The sequence below is a fragment of the Leopardus geoffroyi genome, chromosome A2 (assembly GCF_018350155.1).
Source record: "Leopardus geoffroyi isolate Oge1 chromosome A2, O.geoffroyi_Oge1_pat1.0, whole genome shotgun sequence".
Classification (NCBI taxonomy): domain Eukaryota; kingdom Metazoa; phylum Chordata; class Mammalia; order Carnivora; family Felidae; genus Leopardus; species Leopardus geoffroyi.
Window position 1 is genome coordinate 6,499,275 of NC_059331.1, and position 27,202 is coordinate 6,526,476.

The 27,202-nt window shown below is 48.9% G+C and overlaps 1 protein-coding gene across 5 annotated transcripts in view; it reads left to right on the forward strand.

The window, feature by feature from the left end:
- INSR (insulin receptor) overlaps positions 1–27,202 on the forward strand; it is a 141,097-nt gene that overhangs the window by 94,354 nt on the left and 19,541 nt on the right. For 3 of the 5 annotated variants that reach the window (XM_045496500.1, XM_045496504.1, XM_045496499.1), the window contains exons 6-13: positions 2,791–3,005; positions 3,946–4,072; positions 5,622–5,872; positions 7,401–7,568; positions 12,543–12,744; positions 14,422–14,457; positions 19,302–19,573; positions 21,183–21,322. In XM_045496500.1, the coding sequence (XP_045352456.1) occupies positions 2,791–3,005; positions 3,946–4,072; positions 5,622–5,872; positions 7,401–7,568; positions 12,543–12,744; positions 14,422–14,457; positions 19,302–19,573; positions 21,183–21,322 (1,411 nt within the window). The remainder of the gene's footprint in view (positions 1–2,790; positions 3,006–3,945; positions 4,073–5,621; positions 5,873–7,400; positions 7,569–12,542; positions 12,745–14,421; positions 14,458–19,301; positions 19,574–21,182; positions 21,323–27,202) is intronic. The other 2 variants (XM_045496502.1, XM_045496501.1) reach the window with 1 other exon arrangement.

Consider the following 27,202-nt stretch of genomic DNA (forward strand, 5'->3'; position numbering starts at 1 on the left):
AAGTTCTCGTCATAAGAAACACTTTTGTTTAAAGCCTGTGAGGTGATGGGTGTGAACTTACTATGTGATCGTTTCATATTATATACAAGTATCAAATCATTATGTTGTATGCCTGAAACTAACAGCGTTATAAATCTGTTATATCTCAATAAAACTGAAGGGGAAAAAAAACCGTTTTTTTTTTCGTAATTGAGGTATATGATTGATATATTAGTTTCAGGTGTATAAGATGATTCTATATTTGTATATATTGCCAAATGATCTTCACAAATTTAGTTAACAGCCACCATCACATACAGTTACAAACTTTTTTTCTTACGATGAGAACTTTTTTAACATCTACTCTCTTGGCAGCTTTTAAGTATGTGATACGGTATTAGTAACTATAGTTGTAAGGATATAACTTAGGGGGTTTTAAAGCCCCCAAAGAATCTGTTAGGAGAAAGTATCCAGAGAAGCCTGGAGAAGAAAGAATGTGCCAGAACCTGTCCAGAGACCCAGCTGAGGAAAATGATACAGTCACTCTTGGGAAATGGCGGTCCAGCTCAAACTTTGTGCCCTCCAAGGGTGCTGTCTGGGCTTCGTTATGAGTTGGACTGCAGGCTTGACCAGGGCCCTGCGATTTCTGTGTCCTGTGCCTTCTCGCTTCTTGGTCCCCTCTGACATTGGCTGCACCTGCTTCTTCCTTGCTGAAATTCTCATCGGTGGCCCATAGGATTCTACTACTTGGGGATACGCTCCCTGCCTCCTTATCTCCCTCCCTTTCTCCGCCTGCCTTTGGGAGTTGGTGTTGTGGGCTCCCAGCCTTGGCCGTCTCTCTAGCAATCTTCTGCTTGTGCTGAGACCCCCAGCCCTGGCTTACCCTCAAGCCCGCCTCTAGCTGGCTGACCCCCCAGAAACCTCAAACGCAACATGTACAAAATGGAACTCCTCTCCTTGCCCCAGCTGTCAACTTCTCATTTCTCAGATCCGCCCCCCTCCAGGTCTGCTGACTCTACTTCGGTCGGTAAAACAGCAGAAAGCCAGACTAGCTGTGTTTCATGCAGGTAGAGATGGACTGATGAGCGAGAAGTCTGAGGAAGGCTGTCCAACAGGAAGGTTCTGTCCATCTTTGTGCCCCTCATGGTGACAAGATGGCTGCCTCACCCCCAGCCGCGTGGCTGTGGAGCTGACGAGGAAAGGGGGAAGGACAGAGGCCCAGGCCAACTGACTGTCTCCTTAAAACAACCTGCCTGGAGCCTCCCACACTCTCGCCCCCGACACTGATTCCTGCTTTTGTCTCCTTGGGTCACCTGGCTACTGTCAGTTGCGAGGGAGGCTGGATAAGTGAATGCCGGGGAGAGGGGGGCTGTGAATGGTTTTTTGAGAAGCCAACTCACTGAACTGTTTATTTTATTTTTTTAAATTTAAAAAAAAAATTTTTTTTTTTTAATGTTTATTTATTTCTGAGACAGAGAGAGACAGAGCATGAGTGAGGGAAGGGCAGAGAGAGAGGGAGACACAGAATCAGAAACAGGCCCCGGGCTCTGAGCTGTCAGCACAGAACCCGCCGCTGGGATCGAACTCACAAACCATGAGATCATGACCTGAGCCGAAGTCGGTCTCTCAACCGACTGAGCCACCCAGGCGCCCCATCACTGAACTGTTTAGACTACCTTCTTGAATCACTTACCAGCTCACTCTGGCTTTTCTGCCATAAAACTGCCTTTTTGCTGAGGCTCAGACCTTTCATCTGGATTGTACCAATGACTTCCTAGCTGGGCATCCTAGCATCAGACCAGTGCTGTCCAGCAGATATATGATACAAGTCGCATGTGTGACTTTAAATGTTCTAGTAGCCACCGTGTGAGAACTTTAAAAGAGACAGGTGAAGTGAATTTTAGTAGTGCATTTTACTTTTTTTTCTTTTAATGTTTATTTTTGAGAGAGAGAGAGTATGTGAGTGGGCAAGGGACAGAGAGAGAGGGAGGCACGGAATCAGAAGCAGGCTTCAGGCTCTGAGCTGTCAGCACAGAGCCTGACACAGGGTTTGAACCCACGAACCGTGAGATCATGACCTGAGCTGAAGTCGGACGCCCAACTGACTGAGCCACCCAGGCGCCCCAGTAGTGCATTTTACTTAACGCATTCCATCGGAAATGTTATTTTGACGTGGCCTCAATACAGGACAATGATAAACGAGACTTTTTACATCCTTTCTTTGCACGTGAAGTCTTTAAAGTCTGTGTTTTTTGCTTCCGGTACAGTCAGAATGGCCACGTTTCAGATGCTCAGTAGCCAGATGTGACTAGCGACTTCTGTCTTGACAGCACAGGTCCAGATGCTTCCCTTTTCCCATCTGTCATGTGCTGGTGGCCCACTGATCTTCTAAGGCACAGATCTAACCCAGTTAGTGAACTGTTCTAGAACCTTCCTTTGCTGAGGAAGGTTAAGTGTTCTTGGTTGTGTTCTGGAATGCTGTGTGCTAGCGGGTTGGGCCCCCTGTAGTCTTGTGGCCTGTCACCTGTTGGCCAGAGAGGCTATTGTTCTCTTCCCTGGGTCCACCTTCTTCCTTTCTTCTCCTCTGCAAAACCGTATCTCAGCCCATCGCTTACCCTCCTCCCCCACACGGCTGAGCACAGACACCTTCCTGGCCATGGAGACTTCCTCACCTTCCCCTGTTCCTCCCACCCTTCATTTAACACTTAACGGGCACGTGCCAGGCAAGTGCTAAGGACTGGGGACATAGCACCGCACACGATCAGCTCCAGCCATGGCCCCCCATGACTGGGTTTGTGTGTGTTTCCATAGGAACTACTCTTTCTATGCCTTGGACAATCAGAACCTGAGGCAGCTATGGGACTGGAGCAAACACAACCTCACCATCTCTCAGGGGAAACTCTTCTTCCACTATAATCCCAAACTCTGCTTGTCGGAAATTCACAAGATGGAGGAGGTTTCAGGAACCAAGGGGCGCCAGGAGCGGAACGACATTGCCCTGAAGACCAATGGGGACCAGGCGTCTTGTGAGTGGTGATGCCCTGGTCCTTCCAGCCCGTGGGCCAGATAGCATGGCTTCCCTCCCCCTTCAACATGGCGGTGGCCTCTAGGGGGTGTGCCACTGCCCCCCAGTGAGCTAGAACAACTCTGTGTGTTATAGGCTTTGTGAGGACAGGTATATCTTCTCTCTTGACCACAGAGATACAGTGCCTGATACTGGAAGATGCCACATAGGCATTGAATGAATGAATGAATGAATGATACCTCCTTATATATGGCCTCGGCTCAAATGCTATAGCAGACCCTGCAGTTGTTATAGCTGGAGAGTGTTAGGTGACTACTCTCCTCCAACAGGTTCTTTCTTGAAGGAATGTCTGAGCATTGAAGTGCCAAGGTTTCCGCTAATACCCACCTATGCAGTTGGTTCCTTGTGGCAGAATGTGGGAATCCAGGGTGGGGTGAGGAGAGCAAGGTTGGGGTGGAGGTTACGGGAGGGCTTGCATCGCAGGCAGAGGGGATTAGTCTTCCCAAGGCCCGGTCTCTCCAAGATCTGCATGCTCTCTAAACTTACGTGGCATGTGTGCATTTGCCCTGGAGTTATGTCTTCGGACACGGAAGGCTTGCGGGTCCGCATGTGTGACAGAATTGCGTCAGGACAGATGTTACTCTTGAAAATCACTTTTCCCAGTAACTATTGGCCAGTTGTCCTTAGTTTGGTGCTGATGCTGTTACTCAGTTAAGCATCTGGCCAAGTCGCTGGCTTGTGGTAGGGATGGTAGGGGCCACCTTGCACGACCAGTTCTTGCCTCTAAACACTGGGGGAAGGCATATGGGAATGAGACCCATCAAGGGAACAGCGGGTTGACATCTCCTTCCTCTTGGACGCTCTTGGAAATGTAGGACACCTGCTTTGGGCTGAAACAAGTTTTTAGTACTGATACTGCTGTTGTTTTTAAAATTTCCTAGGTGAAAATGAACTACTTAAATTTTCTTACATTCGGACATCTTACGACAAGATCTTGCTGAAATGGGAGCCGTACTGGCCCCCTGACTTCCGAGACCTCCTGGGCTTCATGCTCTTCTACAAAGAGGCGTAAGTTGAAAGGTTAAGAGGTGTGCAGGTGGTGTGTGTGTTCAGATGTTCCCCTCTGAGATTCCTCGATCTCTCTCCTCCTTCTGGAATAACCATCATAGGTTCCTTTAGGCCATCTCACAGGTTGATGGCGTGTGAAGTTGCTAACATCTCCATCTGTCAAAACCAGGAATTGAAACAGGTTTCATTTGAAGGTCCAGATTGGCCAGTTTCCTACAGCAATATTCCATTTGGCTGCATAGACGTACATCTTACCAAGATATATCCTTAACAGAATTTGCTCAGTCTACTCCATGGGTGTTTAAAAATTTATTTTTTAAATCTATTTGGCATTTTCCCCAACATTTAAAGAATTGTGGTAAAGCATACATAATATAAAATTGACCGCTTAATTATGTCTAAGTGTACATACAGCTCAGTGGCATTAAATCCATTCACAGTATTGTGCAACTGTCTAGAAATTTCTAGAAATTTCTTGTCTTCCCAAACTGAAACTCTGTCCCCATTAAACAACACCTGGTCATTATAAGCATAGTTGACCCTTGAACAATGCAGGGGTGAGGGGTGCTGACCTCCCTGCCACCTATGTAGTCAAAAATTCATGTGTACCTTTTGACTCCCCAAACACTTAGCTACTAGTAAGAGCCTCCTATTGACCAGATGGTAGGCTTACTGATAACGTAACCCGTCAATTAAGACATATTTTGTATATGTATTACAGACTGTATTTTCACAATAAAGTAAGCTAGAGAAAAGAAAATGCTATTAGGAAAATCATAAGGAAGAGAAAATGCATTTATAGTCCTGTGCTGTAAAGAATCTGCATGTAGGTGGGTCCATGCAGTTTAGCCTGTATTGTTCAAGGGTCCACTGTATACGACTGTGCTGGGAAAAAAAAAAAAAAATTTTTTTAAGATGTTATTTTCTTTTAAAGTTTACTTATTTATCTTTGAGGGAGGGAGAGAGAAAGAACATATGGGGAAGGGGCAGAGAAAGGGAGAGAAAGAGAATCCCAAGCAGGCTGCGCTTTGCCCGTGTGGAGTCCTATGCGGGACTTGAACTCACGTACCATGAGATCATGCATGACCTGACGGCTCAGATCAGATGCTTAACCGACTGAACCATCCAGGTGCCCCTAAAGATTTTATTTTTAAGTAATCTCCATACCCAATGTAGGGTTTGAACTTACAACCCTCAGATCAAGAGTTTCTTTCTCCACTGACCAAGGGGAGCCAGCCAGGTGTGCCCCTGACTGTCCTGAAATTTTAAAGGGAGATCATGGAAGTGGTGATCGTATTCATATTAATCATTATTCCGTCTCTGAAGATTTATCATGTGTCAAAATGTGTGCCGAGAAGTAGTCTCTCTTACAGTCTTATCAATAAGCCATCAAGTGTTAATTGGAAAATGAGCTGTAAGGGAAGTAAGCGGTCCCTTCTCTTTGGGACCTGCGTCATTTTTCCTTGTGGCATTGTTGCCGCCGCATCTCTCCGTGCTCAGAGCGATAGTCAAGAAATGATAACCGTCTTGTCCTGCTTTGTCTTGAAAGCCCTTATCAGAATGTGACCGAGTTCGACGGGCAGGACGCGTGTGGCTCCAACAGCTGGACGGTGGTGGACATTGACCCGCCTCTGAGGTCCAATGACCCCAAGTCGCAGAACCACCCAGGGTGGCTGATGCGGGGTCTCAAGCCCTGGACCCAGTATGCCATCTTTGTCAAGACCTTGGTCACCTTTTCTGATGAGCGCCGCACGTATGGGGCCAAGAGTGACATCATCTATGTCCAGACCGATGCCACCAGTAAGTGTTTGTCATATGCGTTGGAAATCTTGCCTTTAACGGGTTGACACGGTGATGGAAGAAGTGTTCTTTTCTGTGGCCATTCGCTTCGTTTTTAAAAAGTTTAATTAATGTATTTATTAGATATTCACATATTTTTGAGAGAGAGAGAGAGAGAGAGAGAGAGAGAGAATGAGCGGGAGAGGGGCAGAGAGAGAGAGAGAGGACAGGTGATCTGTGCTGGCGGCCAAGAGTCTGATGCGGAGCTCGAACTCACCACCTGTGGAGATCATGACCTGAGCTGAAACCGAGAGTCGGACGCTCAACCGACTGAGCCACCCAGGCGCCCTGTGTGTATTGGCTTCTTAAAAGAGCCGGGTGCTGGGGTTTATAATTTCAAAAGACAAGACAGTAGCAACAAGTCACTTGAAGGGTGTATGTATATGTATACACATTCTTCCCATTATGGAAAACTTTCGAATATTCACCAAAGTAGAAGAAAAAGGAGCCCCATGAACCATTTCCCAGCTTCGACAATTACAGTGTTTTGCCATTTTTACTTCATCGCTGTGTCCCTTCCCCTTCCATTCTGGGGGCGGGGTGGGGGGTAGGTGGGGCGGGCTGGAGTATTTCCTAGCGATTTAGTTGTATTTCCGTAAAGCCCAAGTCCTTCTCCTGTTGTGGGGGTTCTTAGCCCGGGGTGATTCGCCCCCCCTCCCCCCACTGCCGCCCCGGGATGCTTGGTGATGCCTGGAGACGGTTTTGGTTGTCGTGACGGTGGACGTGGGGCTGTGGGTGGAGGCCAGCAATGCTTTCCCTATATCCTGCACAGCAACAACAGAGAATTATGTGGCCCCAAATGTCCATAGTACTGGGCGTGAGAAGCCCTGTCCCAGGGGACACAGCCCAAACTTCATGAGCCAGCCCCGGCCTTTTTGGCTGGTGCCCCTCATCTTGTGTCCTCCAATGATACCAAATGACTTAACAGTTTCTGGAAACTTCTAGCTTCCTCTGCCTTGAGTCCCCCCCGCCCCCGACCCACCCCCCCCCCCCCCCCACTGAGGGATCAGCCACCTGCATTGTTGAGGGGTAGGTTTTGTGGGGCCCAAAGGTAGTGCATTTTGGGGGACTCTTAGATGAGCCGCCACTCCCGTGATGAGGACGACTGGGACCCAAGTGCTGACGGTTGCCCCACGGCTGGGTTCCATTTGGGGCGCACGTTAACCAGAAAAACGTGAGTTTATTTGTCTCTTCCCGCTATCTTCCTTTTCCCCAGCGTCTTCCCAGGGCCCAGGACAGAGCTTGGAGCCCGGCTGGAGCCCCGTAAATGCCTGTTGCGTAAATGAACGAATGGCAATGTGATGTGTGGTATGAGCGGACAAGTGTGCTTGCCGGGTGAACGTCGACAGGCCTCCAGCGTCCTCTGAGGTTCAGTCATCACTGCGGCGAAAACCCGCGTGACTTGTCCAACACGCGTGTCCTCCTTGCGCCCGCCCGACAGCCAGCCGCCTCCTGCTCACGGTGGACCTGTCTCCTTTCTCCTTTGCAGACCCTTCCGTCCCCCTGGATCCTATCTCGGTGTCGAATTCCTCCTCTCAGATCATTCTGAAGTGGAAGCCTCCCTCGGACCCCAATGGCAACATCACGCACTACCTGGTGTTCTGGGAGAGGCAGGCGGAGGACAGCGAGCTGTATGAGTTGGATTATTGCCTCAAAGGTGAGTGCGGGCGGGGTGTGTGGGAGCGGACCATCTGCTTTGTCCCGCTTCGAGGGAAACGTCTCCCCACGTCCTGGTTTTCCCAGGGTACGTGTGGGTGTGTGTGCACGCTCACACACTCCACAGCCTCTCATACAAGAACGTGCACACACGTGTCTCAACCCGACGACACCCTGGAGACTCACGTCAAAACCGGATAGCTCTTATGCCTTGCCACCATTTCCTTCTGGAATTTTCTCCTCTCCCCCCCCCCCCCTTTTCCCTGTGGGGATGCGGCTGTGTTAACCCGCTGGGTTTTTGCGCTGAGCTAGGAATGGAGAGGCTCTTGACAAAGTCAGGGAAGAGTCCTAGCCCCTGAATTTAGACCTTCACATTTTAAGGCCTGGAGACAGCAAGGAGCGGCAATCTGTTCTCTTCTGTGCTTTCCATTAAAAATTTATACTAGTGATGATTTCCCCCCTCAGTCTATAATCTTGTTTACTTAACAGGCTTCATCCATTTGTAGAAAAATAGGAAATTATTTGCGCTTCAAACTAGTTGGTATAAATTAGTTTAAAATTAAAAAAAAATTTTTTTTTAATGTTTTTACTTATTTTTGAGAGAGAGAGAAGAGACAGAGCGTGCACAGGGGAAGGGCAGAGAGAGAGGGAGACACAGAATCCTAAGCAGGATCCAGGCTCTGAGCTGTCAGCACAGAGCCCGATGTGGGGCTTGAACCCATGAACCATGAGATCATGACCTGAGCAGAAGTTGGATGCTTAACGGACTGAGCCACCCAGGCGCCCCAAATTAGCTTAGAATTTTAATTAAAATTGGATTTAAAAACAAAACAAAGCAAAAAAAACCCATCATCCTGGAGAAACAGATGTCATTTTCCCCCATTAGTTGTTTTTTTTTTTTTTTTTTTTTTTGGTCAGTTTGTTTCTATGTTTGTCTGTATTTATTTTTCTCTAGATTGTTTTAAGTTAGTGATTTCCTCAGTGATTGACCTCGGGGGCAGAGGCTCAGGGACGGCCGGTGAGGCCCGGCCGAGGCCCTGAGCCCACGGGCTGCTCTCGGCTGGACCTCTCGCTCCGGCTGTAGGGCTTTGGGCAAGTCACTGAGCTTGCTTCTGGCTGCCTCCTTTTTGGGAGAAGGGGCAGGAGGCCAGATGATCTCCGGGAGCTGTCCCAGCTCTAAGATCATGTGCTATATGTATGCCTGTGACCTCATTCCCCGCCTGAGCTGAGGGTTGCAAACGTGATTTATCTCCTTCCATGCTTTATATAACTCAAGAGCAAGCACATTCCTCGGCTTAGCTGCGAGCTCTTGGCCCTGCATTCGAGTAACCGAAACCACCAGCTTGAACCACCACCGGCAGTGGCCCCTGATACTTTCTTTGCTTTTTCTTTCTTTCTTTTTTTTTTTTTTAAAGGGTAACCACTTTTATTCTGGAAGTCTAAATCTGTCGTTACAATGTGGCTATTTATTTAAAAAAAAAAAATTTTTTTTTAACGTTTATTTATTTTTGGGACAGAGAGAGACAGAGCATGAACGGGGGAGGGGCAGAGAGAGAGGGAGACACAGAATCAGAAGCAGGCTCCAGGCTCTGAGCCGTCAGCCCAGAGCCCGACGCGGGGCTCGAACTCACGGACCACGAGATTGTGACCCGAGCCGAAGTCGGAGGCTTAACCGACTGAGCCACCCAGGCGCCCCAACAATGTGGCTATTTAAACATGGCTTGGGGGGCCTGGGTGGCTCAGCCAGTTAAGTGTGGACTTCGGCCCAGGTCGTGATCTCACGGTTCACGGGTTCAAGCCCCGTGTCGGGCTCTGTGCTGACAGCTCGGAGCCTGGAGCCTGCTTTGGATTCTGTGTCTCCCTCTCTCTCTGCCCCTCCCCCACTCATGCTCTGTCTCTCTCTCTCTCTGTCTCAAAAATAAATAAACATTAAAAAAAATGGCTTAATTTGTAATGATCACAAAGTTTATGTAATTAAAAATAAACTTACTAAGGAGCAGATTTTGTATGATTCCACTCATTGGAGGTCCCTAGAGGAGTCCCATCCATGGAGACAGAGAGTAGATGGTGGGCCCCAGGGGTGGGGGAGGGGACGGGGAAATCCCTGTTTCATGGGGACAGAGTTTCAGTTTGGGGAAGATGGAAGGTTCTGGCGGTGGATGGTGGGGGTGGGAGCATGACAGTGTGAATGTCCTTAATGTCCCTGAGCTGTACGTTTTTAAAAATGACTAAGGGGGCGCCTGGGTGGCGCAGTCGGTTAAGCGTCCGACTTCAGCCAGGTCAGGATCTCACGGTCCGTGAGTTCGAGCCCCGCGTCAGGCTCTGGGCTGATGGCTCAGAGCCTGGAGCCTGTTTCCGATTCTGTGTCTCCCTCTCTCTCTGCCCCTCCCCCGTTCATGCTCTGTCTCTCTCTGTCCCAAAAATAAATAAACGTTGAAAAAAAAATTAAAAAAAAAAAATGACTAAGATGGTAAGTTTTATGTTATGTGTATTTTACCACAATTAAAAAAATACACACAATAAGTAAGCTTGCTAACCGTGACCAGTCCTGGTTTCCTATTAGTATCAGCTATGTTTTTCCCTCCCACTCGGCTTTATTGAGGTATGTTTGAGTTGTAAGATATTTAAAGGTAAAAGCCGAAGGTAGTGAAAGTGTCCATTGGGATGATTTTGATCCACACACATGCTGTTAAGGGATTTTTCCCAGGTAGTTAGTTAATACATCCGTTACCTCCTATTTTTATCTTTTTTGTCTGTGTGTCTGAGAACATTTAAGTTCTGTTCCCCTAGCACATTTTAGTTATACACTGCAGTGTTATCAACCGCATTTTTATTTGGCGGGGAGGGGAGGGCGCAAGTGAGCGAGGGGCGGAGAGAGAGAAGTGGGACTCGCCTGAAGTGAGGCTCGAGTTCTACCCAGCGCGGGGGTAGAACCCGCGAACCGTAAGATCATGACCTGAGCCCAAGTCAGATGCTTAACCGACTGCGCCACCCAGGCGCCCTCAACTGCATTTTAAAAAATTAGGGTAGGGGCGCCTGGGTGGCGCAGTCGGTTAAGCGTCCGACTTAAGCTCGGGTCACGATCTCGCGGTCCGGGAGTTCGAGCCCCGTGTCGGGCTCTGGGCTGATGGCTCAGAGCCTGGAGCCTGTTTCCAATTCTGTGTCTCCCTCTCTCTCTGCCCCTCCCCCGTTCATGCTCTGTCTCTCTCTGTCCCAAAAATAAATAAACGTTGAAAAGAAATTAAAAAAAATAAAAAATTATGGTAAAGTACGTATAACATAAAATGGACCATCTTAGCCATTTCTAACTGTCCAGGTCCGTGGCATTCAAGCCCATTCGCACTGTTGGGTGACCATCGTGACCATCCAGCTCTAGAACTTTCTCATCTCCCCAGACTCTGTCCCCGTGAAGCACTGACTCCCCCAGCCCCTGGCTCCCACCGTCTGCTTCCCGTCTCTGTGGACAGGACTGTCCCTAGGTGCCCCGTCACCTCCACTTTCACTGCATAGTCAGAGAAAAACCACGCGGTGCTGAGTGCCCTGCCGTGGGTGCCAGAAAGGGTAACGGGGGGTGAGGAGCTGTGTCTGACCTCATGAAAGGTCCTTTCCTCTCCAGAAAATTCTCAGCAGCCTCCCTCACTCAGGAAATCCTACCCTTGTCTTCCACTTATAATGCCATTACCAGTCCCTTTAATGGTTAACCCAGCCAGGTTGGTCCGTGTCTATTAATACACGTCCCAAGTATTTTTAAGAGTCCGTTGTAGGCTTTCACAGCTGTATAAATACTTGGGCTTCTGAGTGGATACTCAACATTCACGGGAAGGTACTTGGAGCCCATTGTCTCCAGGACGCATTCAGGGGGAGAAGAAAAATGCTCAGGAGCTCCTGGGAGGCCGCAGGCACCAGGGCTGGCTGCAGGATAGGTGAATCCCAGGGCCCTTCGTGGATTGTGCCTGGAGAAAGTAGCTTTTATGTGCCTGGTTGCATCAGAAGTGTGGCTGTGCCCACACGATGGATGGCAGGCCCCCCTGGGACCGGACTCGGGTCAAGACACAGCCAGGGTGGCACTTAGCAACTTTGGGGGCGCCTGGGTGACTTAGTAGGTTAAGGATTCAACTTCAGTCCCAGTCGTGATCTTGCGGTCTGTGGGTTCGAGCCCTGCGTCGGGCGCGGTGCTGACAGCTCAGAGCCTGGAACCTGCTTCGGATTCTGTGTCTCCCTCTCTTTTTGCCCCTTGCCTGCTCATGCTCGCTCTCTCTCTCTCTCTCTCTCTCTCTCTCTCTCTCTCTCTCAAAAATAAATAAATTTCCAAAAAAATTTAAAAAAAAAAGCAACTTTGTGTTTTTAGGACGCTACCTTCCAGCAGTTGGTGTTCTTTCTTTCTTTCTTTCTTTCTTTTTTTTTTTTTTCTGATTCCTTTTTCTGTGCTTTTTTTTTTTAATTTTTTAAAAATGCTTTTATTTATTTTTGAGAGAGAGAGAGAAACAATGCAAGCAGGTGGGGGGGGCTGTCTTTCGGCATGCCAAGGAAATTCCTACCACAGGGCCTTTGCACTTGCTTTTTGCGCCATCTGAACTGCTTGCACCAAGGTATGTGCATAGCTCACTCCTTTACTTAGTTTGGGACTGCTCAGCGGTCGCTTTCTCCGAGACCACCTCATGAAAAACAGCACCCCCAGGCATCCTCTGTCCTTTTACCCTGCCAGCTGACTCATGGCACACGTATTTATTAGTTTATTGTGGATCCCTCCATCCACATGCACTAGATTGTAAGTTCCGTGAGGCAGGGTCATGCCTAGTTACCTTACGGTCTCCAGCCTGATGGGATTATGGTGTCTCACAGTTTCTGGAACACACGGACCTGCACAGCTGCCCCGTGTGCCCAGCCCCTCTGAGAAGACCCCCCCCTTGGCTGTGTGTGTGTTGTGGGGTCAGGCGGGGAGAGATCTCAGGCCACCTGCTCTGCCCGTCTCTAGGGTTGAAGCTGCCTTCCCGGACCTGGTCCCCGCCGTTCGAGTCCGAGGGCTCCCAGAAGCACAATCAGAGTGAATACGAGGAGTCCGCTGGCGAATGCTGCTCGTGTCCCAAAACCGACTCTCAGATCCTGAAGGAGCTGGAGGAGTCCTCTTTCAGGAAGACGTTTGAGGATTACCTGCACAATGTGGTTTTCGTGCCCAGGTCAGGACTTTTCATTGGCTTGGTGTTGGGGGTCATTCCCTGGGGAACAAGATGAAGTGGGCACCCAGAGGGTGGGCAGGTAGAGGGGGAGATTCAGGGGAAGCCTTTTCAGGAATAATCACCCCAAACGGGGAAAAGTTAAAAAACAAAAACAAAAACAAAAAAACCTTCAGCATTTGCTCCCCGATGTGGCCCAAACCCTTCGTCCCACCTGTGGGCTGCCATCTGACTTCTCAAACGAGCTCCGTTAGATTATGGAGGCACACCCCTGAGGAGGGCCCCCCGGGCCCATGCTCCTTATTCATCTATGCAGCTGTCTCACCCTTCTGGAAATTTCTACGGCATCTTCAAAACCTGGAGGCTTCTCCTGTTTTAGGTTGGGTTTCCTTCGGTGAATGAAGGGACTAATTGACATCCCATCTGATGTGAGAGGGTTTGCAGCGAAAATGACTCGAGGCTAGTCAGCTGTCTGCAGAGACATTTAGGTACATGGCACGTTTCTTTCGAGGCCCCAAGCTTACTTACCCGGCAAGCGCAGATAATCACGGTTCCTATTTCCTAGGACGGTGAGAGCATGTGAGTCACCCAGGCTTCTCAGCCTTGACACTCTCGGCGTTTGGAGCCAGCCCCCTCCTTTGCCGTGGGGCCGTCCCGTGTGCTGGGGGATGACAAACAGTATCCCTGCCTCCACCCCCCTAACACCAGCAGTGCTGCGTGCATCACAGGGGTTCGTGACTCTTTGCAGTCACTTCGTTTATTTGTGTGAGAGAGAGAGAGAGAGAGCACAAATGGGGGAGGGACAGAGAGACACACACAGAATCGGAAGCAGGCTCTAGGTTCTGAGTTGTCAGCACAGAGTCTGACGCGGGGCTTGAACCCACACACCATGAGATCATGACCTGAGCGGAAGTCGGACGCTCAACCGACGGAGCCACCCAGGGGCCCCCAGTCGCTTCCTCTTTTTTGGATCCAAAGCCTGGGTTTCTCAGCTGGAGAGTCCTCTGCCCCAGGTTACGGCAGCCAGTGAGCGGCCGTAGGCTGTGAGCCACGTCCTGCCTCATTCCCCTTACAGACCTCGGCAGATGGGGTACCCAGAAATATCTGAAGCACAGGGCCATTTCCAAAGTGGATCGAAACCCCAAAACACTGACACTGGGATAAAGGAAGGCTCTAAAACGGCTCCTTTCAAATGCCTGCCGTCGCTCCTCACGCAAATAGATGTGTCCCCAGAACCATCGAGATGTGACATTAAAAAAAAAAAAAATTCTTTCTTGTGTTTTTCCTCGGTGACCCCGAGTCCAAAAGAGCGTTTCATGGCACAGCCCAGGCATTGAGGCAGCTACTCTTTTACTGGTTAAAAACAAAACGCTGCTGGGCTCGAGCCAACGGCCGAGTCACCTGTGATGTTTAAATGTGATCAAGTTTGACATCCGAGGGGGATCCCGGCTGGCCGGGTCTCTGGCGGGTACTTTGTCTGATTCCTGCCCCCGCCCCCCTTTCTGTGTTCTCTGCCTGCTGGAGGAGATGTGATTCGGACGTTGGGATGAGTGGTCCATGGCGAAGGGCGGGGCGCCCTTGGTCTGCTCGGAGGAAGCGTGGCTCCCAGAGTGTCGGAAGGAAGAGGTCTCTCTGAAGGAGTTCTGTCTGTCCTCAAAGTGGTTGGTTTTGTTTTCACAGAAAATCCTTTTCAAGCCCTGGTGCTGAGGACAGTAGGTATGACTCACCTGCAGAACGTCTGCATGGCCACTGGCAGCTTCTCGGTGCAGGGCCAGCCGGCCAGACAGGGCAGGAAGCATGCTGTGTGCCTTTGAGACTCCAGGGGCTCTGTGGCTTGATGCATGTGACGGTCTGCTCTGCCCTTACCAGAGGCTTCATGAGTCCATACGTCAGCTGCCTTCACCCCGAAATGGGATCTGGGCATGAATGTCGGGGGAAAAAAATCTTCACTAACACACTCTTACTAAAACACAGAATCAAGGGGCGCCTGGCTGGCTCAGGCCGTAGAGCATGCGACTCTTGATCTCCCGGTCGGGAGTTCAAGCCCCACATTGGGCACAGAGTTTACTTAAAAACAACAACAACAACACACACACACACACACACACACACACGGGAGGGGGTAATTTGTGGGTACCTCTGAGATGCCACACATCCCCCTCCATGCATCCACCTGCTAAATGTTAATTTCTCAACATCTACGGTGTAGACAGAGCGTTGTGATCTGGGGTGACAGGTGCAGGATTGCGGGCGTGAGCAGAGGTGTGCCGTATCACAGAACCCCACTGAGGACAGGCAGAGAGATGCCAGGGCAGGGCAGGGCCTCAGGATGAGTCACAGGCTCTTTGGGGGCAGGGGGAGACCAGAGGGGAGGCTAGAAAGGCAGATCAGGGCCATGTGGAGGGATTTCATTGTCTCACAGTGGGTTCCCTTGTTTATTTTCGGGCATGTGTGCGTGGCCCTGGTCTGACCTCTAGTGGCCACTTGGAATATAATCTATAGAAAAGAAAGGCCTAGAAATTTGAGGCTTTGGTCCAGACCCAGGTTTCTCAAGCTCAGATGTATTCACATTTAGGGCCAGATCGCTGTCCGTTGTGGGGCCCGCCCTGTGCATGGTGGGGTGTTGAGCGGCATCTCTGGTCTCTGGGCTCACAACGCCAGGAACGCACTTGTCCCTGAGCAGTGACCAGGGGTGTGAGCCTGTAGGGTGTGTAGGCAGTGGACACTGAGGGCCCAGACTGTGGGTTAAGGGGAACCACTGTGTATACATTCGGCTCATTTGATGAGAACCTTCCTTGTTTCCCATTGTTCAGACACCCATTTCTCAGTAGTTACTCACGAGGCACCAGCGTCCTGGTCAGCTGGCCTGTTTGTGCCTGGATGGAAGTGTTCTGAATCTTGCTGACATGGGTCTATCTTTGGTTTTCACCCAAGAATTTCACTGGTCTTTTGACCCAACAGAAAATCATAACATGTGCGCCCCCAAGGGGGGTTCCTTTTCTGACCACACGTTTTCTGACTACGGTAAAGATTAAAAATTGACCTCAAGCATTTGAACAGAGAACTTCCTGGTGATTGAAAGTCAATCCCTTTGATACCTTTTGGGAGAAGCAGACGTGGAGAGACTTTCATTAAAGTCCATTTGGACAAGAGTGGAAATGAGAGTATCACATACCTTGAACTCGTAGAATATCGCCAACACTGGGCGTCGATGCAAGTTAGTAGCCTTCAGTGATTTTGGAAGTTAAGAAACAACTTAAAAAGGTGAAAATACAAATTGTAGGGGAGGGGAAATCAAGATCGCTGAACTTGTAAATCTAAGGATGAAAATCACAAAAAGTTAGAACTAAGGCAGGAGACAGAAAACTAGGGTCGAAGGAAGATTTTCATGTTGAATTTCCTGGACAGTGTTGCGTTCTTCAACTTGAAGCTTTCGGTGAAGAGGGAAGTTTTAATTTGATCTGATTCTAGAACTGGAAAAAAGTAAATATTCTAATAACCTTGGAAAATGACTAAAAATTACAGGTCAAAACCTTAAAAAAATTATGTCACAAAAAGGCCCTAGACCCAGAGAGTTTTACAGGTGAATTATTTGAAATTCTGAAAGAGCAACTATTTTCTGTAATATGGAAACTTCTCAGAGCATACCAATTCATGGAACTCTTTCCAGGTTGTTTTATGAAACTAACATGATACCCCTTAGCAGACACAGATGAAGATGCTACATTAACAGAAACCCCAGGACCAGCTAATGTGAGACTTTAGATCCATATGTCCTGATTGAAACAGCATGCTGACAATTTTGTTTAACTCAGAAGTGTGATGATGGTTTATGATCAGGAGATACGATAATTCATCAAGAGGTCCAAAGAGGAAACTTGTATGATAATCTCATTCAACAGTGTTAATTAAAAATTCCTAACTGAGGGGCGCCTGGGTGGCTCAGTCGGTTGAGCGTCCGACTTCAGCTCAGGTGATGATCTCACGGCTCATGGGTTCGAGCCCCGCGTCAGGCTCTGCACTGACAGCTCAGAGTCTGGAGCCTGCTTCCGATTCTGTGTCTCCCTCTCTCTCTGCCCCTAACCCACTTGCATTCTGTCTCTGTCTCTCTCAAAAATAAATAAACTTTAAAAAAAAATTTCTAACTGAGGGAAATAAGAGGCCTCGTATAAAAGTAGGAGTGGAATGTTTCTGCTACAAGGTAAATATTATCTAGATGAAACCAACAGCCGAGGTAACATTGTACTGAAACTCTCCCAGTTATAGTTAGAAGGAAGCTCTGTGTCATCGTTACTAATTAACATTTTCCTGGGTATCCAGCCAATGCAATAAGATACAAAATAGAAATTAGAATAGTAAAGAATGGATTGTGGGAAATAAGGTCACTTGTGTTTGCGGATAGCCTAGGGCAGGGGTAGACAAGCTATGGTGTGCAGGCTGGCTGCCCGTTTTTGTCAATGAAGTTTCATTGGAATGCAGCCACACCCGTCTTTATATTTTGTCTATGGCTGCTTCCAAGCCACAATAGCTGGAAAGCCATTGAAAGTTGAGTAGAGATGTGGACCGTGTGTCCTACAAAATCCAAAATATTTACTTTCTAGCATTTGCAGGAAGAGTTTGCTGACTCTTTTTCTAGTGTGTTCCTTGAAAACCCAAGAATATCAACTCTGACGCTCTTAGAGCAGAGTTTGGGAAAGAAAGTTACAATGTAAATAAAAAGCCAGTAGGTATACTAGCAATAGTTAGACTATCAAAACAGAATATGAAAAAAAAAATATGGAGTCTCTTGGTTCAAAATCTGAAATGAAATGAAACCCCAGGAAACCCTGTAACCCTCAGTATTGATGTGGTGGTCCTGAGGTGCAGTTTTGAGGGGCTGCTGGGGAGACCCCAGGTCAATACAAAGCTCCAGGAGAGCAGTTTCGCCATAGGGATGAACAGATACAGCCTAGTGATTTCTCTTCTAAGAGTCTACTTTTAGGATCTAATAAGACAACCAGACAACGATCGAAGCAATATTTACAATAACAAAAAAAAAAAAAAAAAAGAAAATTTAAAAAAAAACCTGGGACACTTACGCAGGCATGCCTCGGGCATTGTGGGTTTGGTTCCAGACCCCCGTGGTAAACGGATATCGCAATAAAGCAGGTCACGTGAATTTTTTGGTTTCTCCGTGCATGTGAATGTTATGTTTATACCACACTGTAGTCTGTTGAGCATGTGCAAGGGCGTTACGTCTGACAAAACGACGGACACACCTTCATTTACAAACCTTGCTAAAAGACGCAGACCATCATGTGGGCTTTCCACGAGTAGTAAGCACTGATCACCGATCCCCGCAACAAATATAAGAATACTGAGAACCTTTGAAACATACCATGATGAGAAACACCCAAAGGTGACACAGAGACACAAAGTGAAGGAGCACTGTTGGCAAAAAAATGGTGCCAGTAGACCCGCCTGATACGGGGACGCCCCAACCCGTCAATCTTTAAAAGAGCCGTATCTTGTGAAACGCAGTGATGCAAAAATGTAATACCATGAGGTAGGTCTGTATTAGGTAACATAGGAGGACGGTTAGTAAATTCTGGCTCACGCATCCAATTGAATATTTTCCAGTGTTCCAAGTTTTCTGCCATGAGCAGGCAGTACTTGGGTAGCAAGGAGGGGGAAACCTTCACGTTGAAAAAGAAAAAATCATAAATTCTGTGCTCAGTACTCAAGGCATTATGTTCGAAGGAAAGTATTTGAGGAATGTGTTCGATACAAGAAGCAAACAAAGGGTCATAAAGGCAGCTCGGTCTTCTTTATACCTGCACGTAATATTTCCAGAAAAAAAAAAAAAAATTGCCCACAGGAAACAGCGGACGGTGGGATGGTGAATAATTTGAATTTTCTTTATGCTTTTGTTTGGTGTGTGTTTATAAATTTTTGGGCAATTGCGTTTATTTCTTATATCCTCTTAAATGGGGGGAAAATGTGTGTCGACTGCATGGTTTTTTTTTTTTTGTTTGTTTTGGGGGGCTTTTCTTGGAGTTCCCCTTACCAACTTGAGTGATAAGATTTTTTTTCTTTAACCCAAGAATGAAAAATTAGTCGCTCGTATTATGCAGACGCCCTAAACGGAAAATAAGATCTAGAAGATGCATTTTTCCCGTTTACGCTGCTGATGCTGGCCGGTAGTTGGAGCTGTTGGGTCCATGCTGTGTGACAGGGTTCCCGAAAAGCTAGACTCTCACATGCTTCGGGCATCTTATTCTTAACACTGAGCCTGGGTGACTGAGCCATCTGCACAATGAAAACCTGAAATCAAGCACATGCAGGGGAATGTTGGTGTGGGGCTGCCGTTCATGGTCCTGGGGCGCCCCGCTCCCCCCCTCACCCCGAGGGCAGCCGCTCCGGGTTGTAACTCCTGGCAACCTGCATTTCATCTGTGTGCCTGCTCGCATCTCCGCTGCACCGCGGTCTTTGATTTTGAGCCTTTGATGCTCCGGCGTCCACGGTTTTCTTTTTTTAAACATGGGGATCGTGTGACCGCTTGTGTCCTGCTGTCGTGACAGGCCGTCGCGGAAGCGCAGGGCCCTCGCCGACGCTGGGAACGTGACGGCCGCCGTGCCCACGGTGCCTGGTTTCCCCAACACTTCCAGCAGCGTGCCCACGAGCCCGGAAGAGCACAAGCCCTTCGAGAAGGTGGTGAACAAAGAGTCGCTGGTCATCTCCGGCCTGCGTCACTTCACCGGCTACCGCATCGAGCTGCAGGCTTGCAACCAAGATGCCCCCGAGGAGAGGTGCAGCGTGGCCGCCTACGTCAGCGCCAGGACCATGCCCGAAGGTGGGTGGTAGGCTCATCGTGGTGCCTGGAGCCCCAGGCTGAAGCCCTCTGCCTGCTGGAGCGGGTTTGCCTTCATCGTTTCTTAGTTTACTTATTTATTTAAAAAATTTTTTATGCGTTTACTTCTTTTTGAGAGAGAGAGAGAGAGAGAGAGAGAAAGACAGAGTGCAAGCAGGGGAGGGTCAGACAGAGAGGAGACACAGAATCCGAAGCAGGTTCCAGGCTCCGAGGTGTCAGCACAGAGCCTGACGCGGGGCTTGAACCCACAAACTGCGAGATCATGAACTGAGCCGAAGTCTGGCGCTCAGCCGACTGAGCCACCCAGGCGCCCCTTTTATTTTTATTTTTATTTACTTATTTGTAGTTTTATTTCTTTTTGAAGTGAGAGAGAGACAGAGCGTGAGCAGGGGAGAGGCAGAGAGAGAGGGAGACACAGGATCCGAAGCAGGCTCCAGGCTCCGAGCTGTCAGCCCAGAGCCCGACATGGGGCTCGAACTCACGAACCACGAGATCGTGATCTGAGCCCAAGTCAGACGCTTCACCAACTGAGTCACCCAGGCGGCCCTATCATTTTGTATTTGTGCCCAGCTTTACTGAGCTACAGTTGACATACAACATTGTGTAAGTCGAAGGCGTACTTGTGTGTTGATCTGATACTCGTACGTGTGGCAGGACGATTGCCACCAGAGGGGTAGCTGACGTCTGCGTCACAATACGTGACCGCCATTTCTTCTTTTGTAGTGAGAACACTTAAGGTCTACTCTCTTAGCAGCTTCAGAGTAGGTACTAGAGTGTTGTTAACTGTGGTCACCATGCTATGCGTTACGTCTTTACCACTTAATTCATCTCCTAAGCTGGAAGTGTGTCCCTTTTGACTAATATCTTTGCATTACTCCCCAGCCCCTGGTAACCACCATTCTGGTCTCTGTTCTCTGTGAGTTCTCCTTTTTTAGATTCCGCACATGTGTGAGATCATACAGTATTTGTCTTTCTCTGCCTGGCTTATTTCACTTAGCACAATGCCCTGAGGGTCCATCGGTATTTGCCTTTATTATTATTATTTTTTCATGTTTATTCATTTTTGAGAGAGCATGAGTGGGGGAGGTGCAGAGAGAGAGAGAGAGAGAGAGAGAGGGACAGAGGATCTAAAGCGGGTTCTGCACTAACAGCAGTGAGCCTGAAATAGGGCTGGAACTCAACGAAACTGAGGTCATGACCTGAGCCAAAGTCGGGTGGTTGACTGACTCACCCAGGCGCCCCGGCTTTTACTATTATTTTTGATTACACAAGTCATACGTAGCCACTATGGAAACTAGCAAATGCACACAGCCATAAGGGGAATAAAGTAAAATTAAGAAATGCATATACGTGTTGTATTAATCAGGGTTCTCCAGAGAAGCAGAACCAGTGGGATATGAGATAGATGGATAGATGGATAGATAGATATGTGGACGGTCCTGCAAAGTGACTTTGAAGTGTCCCTTCTCCCACATGGCAAATGGAACACGGGAAAGTTATGCGAGTGGCTTGAGGTTGCTCAGCTGGGGGCGGTGGGGGTGGGATTTGATCCAGAGGTCAGGTGCCTGCCTCTAACCACTGCTCCTTACAGCCAAAGCAGACGACATTGTTGGCCCTGTGACCCATGAAATCTTCGAGAACAATGTGGTTCACTTGATGTGGCAAGAGCCTAAAGAACCCAACGGATTGATCGTGCTGTATGAAGTGAGTTACCGACGGTATGGTGATGAGGTAAGACCCTTGATGCTTGGACATGTGCTTCCGAGCTGTCATTGGTACCCCCTTTGTCTTTTTTTGTTAAGTTTATTTATTTATTTTGAGAGCGACAAAAATAGCACAAATGGGGGAAGGGGGGAGAGAGAGAGAGAGAGAGAGAGAGAGAGAGAGAGAGAGAGAGAGAATGAATCCCAAGCAGGCTCCAAGCTGCCAGCACTCGGGCTCGAACCCACCAAGGGATCACGACATGAGCTGAAACCAATGTTTCAGCCCCCCAGGTGCCCCACCGCTGCCTTCTTCTTAAATTTTAGCCCAAGGCTTCTCCTATTCGATGCTTTGTCGTTAAGACTCAAAGCCTTGATTTATAGCTTTCCAGGGAGGTGGGATAGAAATGCCAGTCTACAAACTCATTTATTTCCTCAGTCTCTCACATTGCTTTTTCAGCTCTGTCTTTCAAGGGGACAGGAGACCCGTTTCACTTTAGACAGAGTTACCTGAGACTGGGGAGAAATCACGTCGAACCTTAATAAGTAACTTTTTGTTTACACCCAGACAGCGGGCAGGGTGATGGGTGACCGCACAAGATGTGGAATCTCAGGAGATCAAAAAAGTAGCCTAGGATTCGCTGCGTGTCCTGCACATATTAAGCGCTTTACACACAGGCGTGTCTCATTTATCAGAGTTTATCACGTCTGAGACAGGATTAGGCAACCCCGTTATTTTTGTGGGCTGCTGAAAAAGAAAAAGATGCTGCCGGGTCTCATCGTAAGCCGGTGCGGCTTGCCAGACGCATCCCCATTTCAGACATGTCAAGCGCATGTAATACCGTGCCTCTCAGGACCCGTGAAACAGTGGGCCGGAATTGGCCAGCCCCTGCTCTAAGCCACGCCTGTAATACCGTGGGGGTAGATCTGTGTCCCCAGAAGGGCTCGGGGGCTGCTCCTGCTGGGAGATGCCCTGGCTGGGGCTTGCCTCTGACCGGGGACAGTTCTCCCCTTTACCGTGTGTCTTCAGAGAAATCACGTCACCTCCCTGGCTTTGACTGAGCCCTGCGCTGAGTCCTTTGCAATCATCCATTCAAACTGCACGGTGACCCGACCCGGTGGGATCCGTTAGTGTCTCCGCTTACGGCCAGAAGCGTGGACAGCGGAACAGCCCGTGGAGTTGGTCAGGGTCACACGTGCAGCACTTCAATCCAGACTGTTGGGCCCTGCAGTCAACCGTCTACAGTTGAGGACAACCACTTAGGTCAGAGGTCATTTTCTTTCCTTCATCTTTTTTTTTTTTTTTTTTTAATGGAGAAATGTTAAAAGTTATTATCATTTTTTTATTTTTTTATTTTTTATTTTTTTCAACGTTTATTTATTTTTGGGACAGAGAGAGACAGAGCATGAACGGGGGAGGGGCAGAGAGAGAGGGAGACACAGAATCGGAAACAGGCTCCAGGCTCTGAGCCATCAGCCCAGAGCCCGACGCGGGGCTCGAACTCCCGGACGGCGAGATCGTGACCTGGCTGAAGTCGGACGCCCAACCGACTGCGCCACCCAGGCGCCCCTATTATCATTTTTTAAATCTAATTTATTGTCAAATTGGCTAACGTGCAGGGTGCTCTTGGTTTCGGGAGTAGATTCCCGTGGTTCATCGCTTACGTACAACACGCAGTGCTCATCCCGACAAGTGCCCTCCTCAATGCCCACCACCCATTCCCCTCTCCCCCACCTCCCCATCAACCCTCAGTTTGTTCTTTATATTTAAATGTCTCTTACGGGGTGCCTGGGTGGCTCAGTCTGTTGGGCGGCCGACTTCGGCTCAGGTCATGATCTCACGGTCCCTGAGTTCGGGCCCCACGTTGGGCTCTGTGCTGACGGCTCAGAGCCTGGAGCCTGTTTCGGATTCTGCGTCTCCCTCTCTCTCTGCCCCTAACCCACTTGCATTCTGTCTCTGTCTCTCAAAAATAATAAAATACGTAAACATTATTAAAAAAAGAAAAGAAAAGAAAAGAAATACCAGTTCAAGTGAAAAATAAAATAAAAATAAAAATAAAAGTCTCTTATGGTTTGCCTCCCTCTCTGTCTGTTTGGAACTGTTTTTTCCCCTCCCCCTCCCCCATGGTCTTCTGTTAAGTGTCTCAAGTTCCACATATGAGTGAAAACATACGATCTCTATCTTTCTCTTTCTTTTTTTTTTTTTATAAAAAAATTTTTTTTCAACGTTTATTTATTTTTGGGACAGAGAGAGACAGAGCATGAACGGGGGAGGGGCAGAGAGAGAGGGAGACACAGAATCGGAAACAGGCTCCAGGCTCTGAGCCATCAGCCCAGAGCCCGACGCGGGGCTCGAACCCACGGACCGCGAGATCGTGACCTGGCTGAAGTCGGACGCTTAACCGACTGCGCCACCCAGGCGCCCCAATCTCTATCTTTTTCTAACTGACTTATTTCACGTGGCATCACACCCTCCAATTCAATGGCCAGACAGTATTTTTAGTTTTGGGGGCCGTAACGTCAGGCGTGGGCATGAAGGTTGTTTTTGGTATTTTTTCTTCTTTTTTTCCTTTTCAAAAAATTTTTTTATAACAGCTTTACTGTGATCCGGTCACATACCATAAAATACATCCATTTAAGAGCTACAACTCAGTGGCGGGTTTTTGAAAGGATTTTTTAGGTTTTTAAGTAATCTGTACATCTACACCCAGAATGGGGCTCAGACTCGCACCCCGAAATCAAGAGTCTCACGCTTTGCTGACTGGGCCCACCAGGGTCCCCTACAATTCGGTGGTTTTTAGTAGTTCACAGAGTTGTGCAGCCATCATCATGACCCATTTCAGAGTATTTTCATCACCCTAAAGAGACCCTCCCCCCCTCCCCCTCCCCAATCTTCCCTGCCTCCCCTCCAGCCTGTTTTCTGCTTTCTGTTTCTGTGAATTTGCCTGTTCTGGGTACTTCCTATAAATGAATCATAGCATATATGGCCTTTTGTTACTGGTTTCAGATAGATGGACCACATTTTGTTATTCACTCATCTGTAGATGGACATTTGGGTTGTTTCCACCATATGGCCATTGTGAATAATGTTGGTCAGAACACCGATGTGCAAGTTTTTGTGTGGACGTATGGTTTCAGTTCTCTTGGGTGCATATCAAGGGATGGGTTCTGTGCTAACTCTGCATTTAACTTAACATTTTTTTATGTTTATTTTTGAGAGCGAGACAGAACAACAAGTGGGGAAGGGGCAGAGAGAGAGAGAGAGAGAGAGAGAGAGAGAGAGAGAGACAGAATCCAAAGCAGGCTGCAGGTTCCGAGCTGTCTGCACAGAGCCCGACATGAGGCTCGAACCCACAAACCGTGAGATCATGACCTGAGCCAGAGTGAGACGCTCAGCTGCCTGGGCCACCCAGGCACCCCGTGTCTGCATTTAACTTTTAAATTTTTTTTTTCAACGTTTATTTATTTTGGGGACAGAGAGAGACAGAGCATGAACGGGGGAGGGGCAGAGAGAGAGGGAGACACAGAATCGGAAACAGGCTCCAGGCTCTGAGCCATCAGCCCAGAGCCCGACGCGGGGCTCGAACTCACGGACCGCGAGATCGTGACCTGGCTGAAGTCGGACGCTTAACCGACTGCGCCACCCAGGCGCCCCTGCATTTAACTTTTAAAGGCAATGCCCACTCTTTCCCAAAGGGGCTGCACCATTTTCTGTCCCCATGAGTAGTGTGTGAGGGTTCCAGTTTCTCCACATTGTTCTGGGCTATCTTTCAAAGAGCCATGCTGGCGCGTGTGAATGGTATCTCCCCGTGGTCGCGATTTGCGTTTTCTTGGATGGCTCATTTGGGCCTGAGTTTTGTGTTCTTCCCCGAACCCATGGGGCTCTTCCGCTTGGGGCAGCTGCAGGCAGTTAGGGTCAGTCCTGGAACCGGGGTGGGGTTGAGGGTGGGAGACAAGAGCCCCTCAAGGGGGAGGCGCGACTTCCCAAGGAAGTTGGGGATGTTGCTGGCAGCGAGGAAGAGACTGTGGCTTCTGTGCAGTGAGCAACATGTCTGCAACGCAGTCCCTCCTTGATTTTCTTCTTGCTGCTCTGACTCTTCCCATTTGCCTGGAGTTTACCTACGTTCTAGGCAGCCCTTGGTCCTGGGTAAACTGAGGCAGTCGGTTACCCTGTTGGCATTGGACCTAACCCTAAATTCTCCCAGCTTCTTGTGGCCGGACCGCCTCCCCTGTTCCTGGAGCCCAGCGGTCACCAGTAGGAATCCCCACTGCGAATCCCCACCAGAGCCTCTGCCCCACATGGCCCCACACCAATCCCAGACAAATTAGCCCCATTTGCCCTTTATGGGAACAGAGAGACGGGGAAAAATAAGAGAGACCGAGAGATTACAACCATCTTTTAAAAAACCTTTTTAGGGGTGCCTGGGTGGCGCAGTCGGTTAAGCGTCCGACTTCAGCCAGGTCACGATCTCGCGGTCTGTGAGTTCGAGCCCCGCGTCAGGCTCTGGGCTGATGGCTCAGAGCCTGGAGCCGGTTTCAATTCTGTGTCTCCCTCTCTCTCTGCCCCTCCCCGGTTCATGCTCTGTCTCTCTCTGTCCCAAAAGTAAATAAACATTGAAAAAAAAAAATTAAAAAAACAAAACAAAACAAAACAAAACCTTTTTAGGGGTGCCTGGGTGGCTCAGTGGGTTAAGCGTCTGACTTTGGCTTAGGTCGTGATCTCACAGTTTGTGGGTTTGCGCCCCGCGTTGGGCTCTGTGCTGACAGCTCAGAGCCTGGAGGCTGCTTCGGATTCTATGTCTCCCTCTTTCTCTGCCCCCGCCTCCCCTGCTCATACACACCTCTCTCTCTCTCTCTCTCTCAAAAATAAATAAACATTAAAACGTGGCCGGTCGTGGAGGATGCATTTCCCCTTTGTCCCGGATAGCAGCTACCTTTGGTTTCTATATTTGCTTATTTGTCCCTTTCTACTTGGTGACTCATCCTACTTGGAAGAACCTTTGGACCAGAGCCCCCGCCCCTGCCGCCAGCCTGATCCGGCCCGATCTGTTTTCTTGCTGTTATGGTCACATGATAAGCACGGGGGTTTTTACATTTCTTTCTCTCCCCGCTAAAATTTTCCAATCCAGCTCTCTGCATGCACTATTAACTTGGAGCTGTTTTGGAAAGTTTTTAATATTTGGCCCGATGCGTGCAGGTTTCCTGGTCTCATTTTCCCAGGGAGCCTCGTGCCTCTCCCAGGAAGCTCGGGGTTGATCTCTGTTTATGTGGTTATCACTGGGGTGTGTATGCTTTACTTAACCTCCTCTCTGTTTTCAGAGATTTGGGTAGATCCCAACTCTTTTAGTAATGGTACAATGAATCAAATCAAATCAGATCAAAAGGCTGCACCCTGGGAAGGAAGGAGCTTTAAAATCTGTCCTCAAGACGTTAAGCCCACGCATGTGTTTGGTTCTGAGACCAGGGGGTGTGGGGCAAAGCCTGAAATTCGATTTAGGTGATGTAGGTGTTTTCTTTCCCGGCCCTCTCGGACTTTCTGGAGGCCTGGTGACAACGTCCCACGGTGGTTTTGTAGAGTTTGGGAGCCGGATGGTTCTGGATTGAAGGATTGGTCCTGCCACTTACCAGCCACGAGATCCTCCCCCCACCCCCCCACCCCCCCACCCCCCCCGCCCACAGCATTTTGTCTCTTCAACCAGGGGTCGGCCCACTGTTTTTGTACGCCTGTTTGTACAGCCCGAGATCGAAGAATCACTTTCACGTCTTAAGATGGTTGGGGAAAACAATTCCAAACATCGAGAGAAGAGTAACGTCATGGCGCGTGTCCACTTAACGTGGAGTCCGGCGTTCAGCGTCCACCAGGCTTCGTGGGCACGCAGCCACGCCTGTCTGTGGACGGACGCGAACTGAT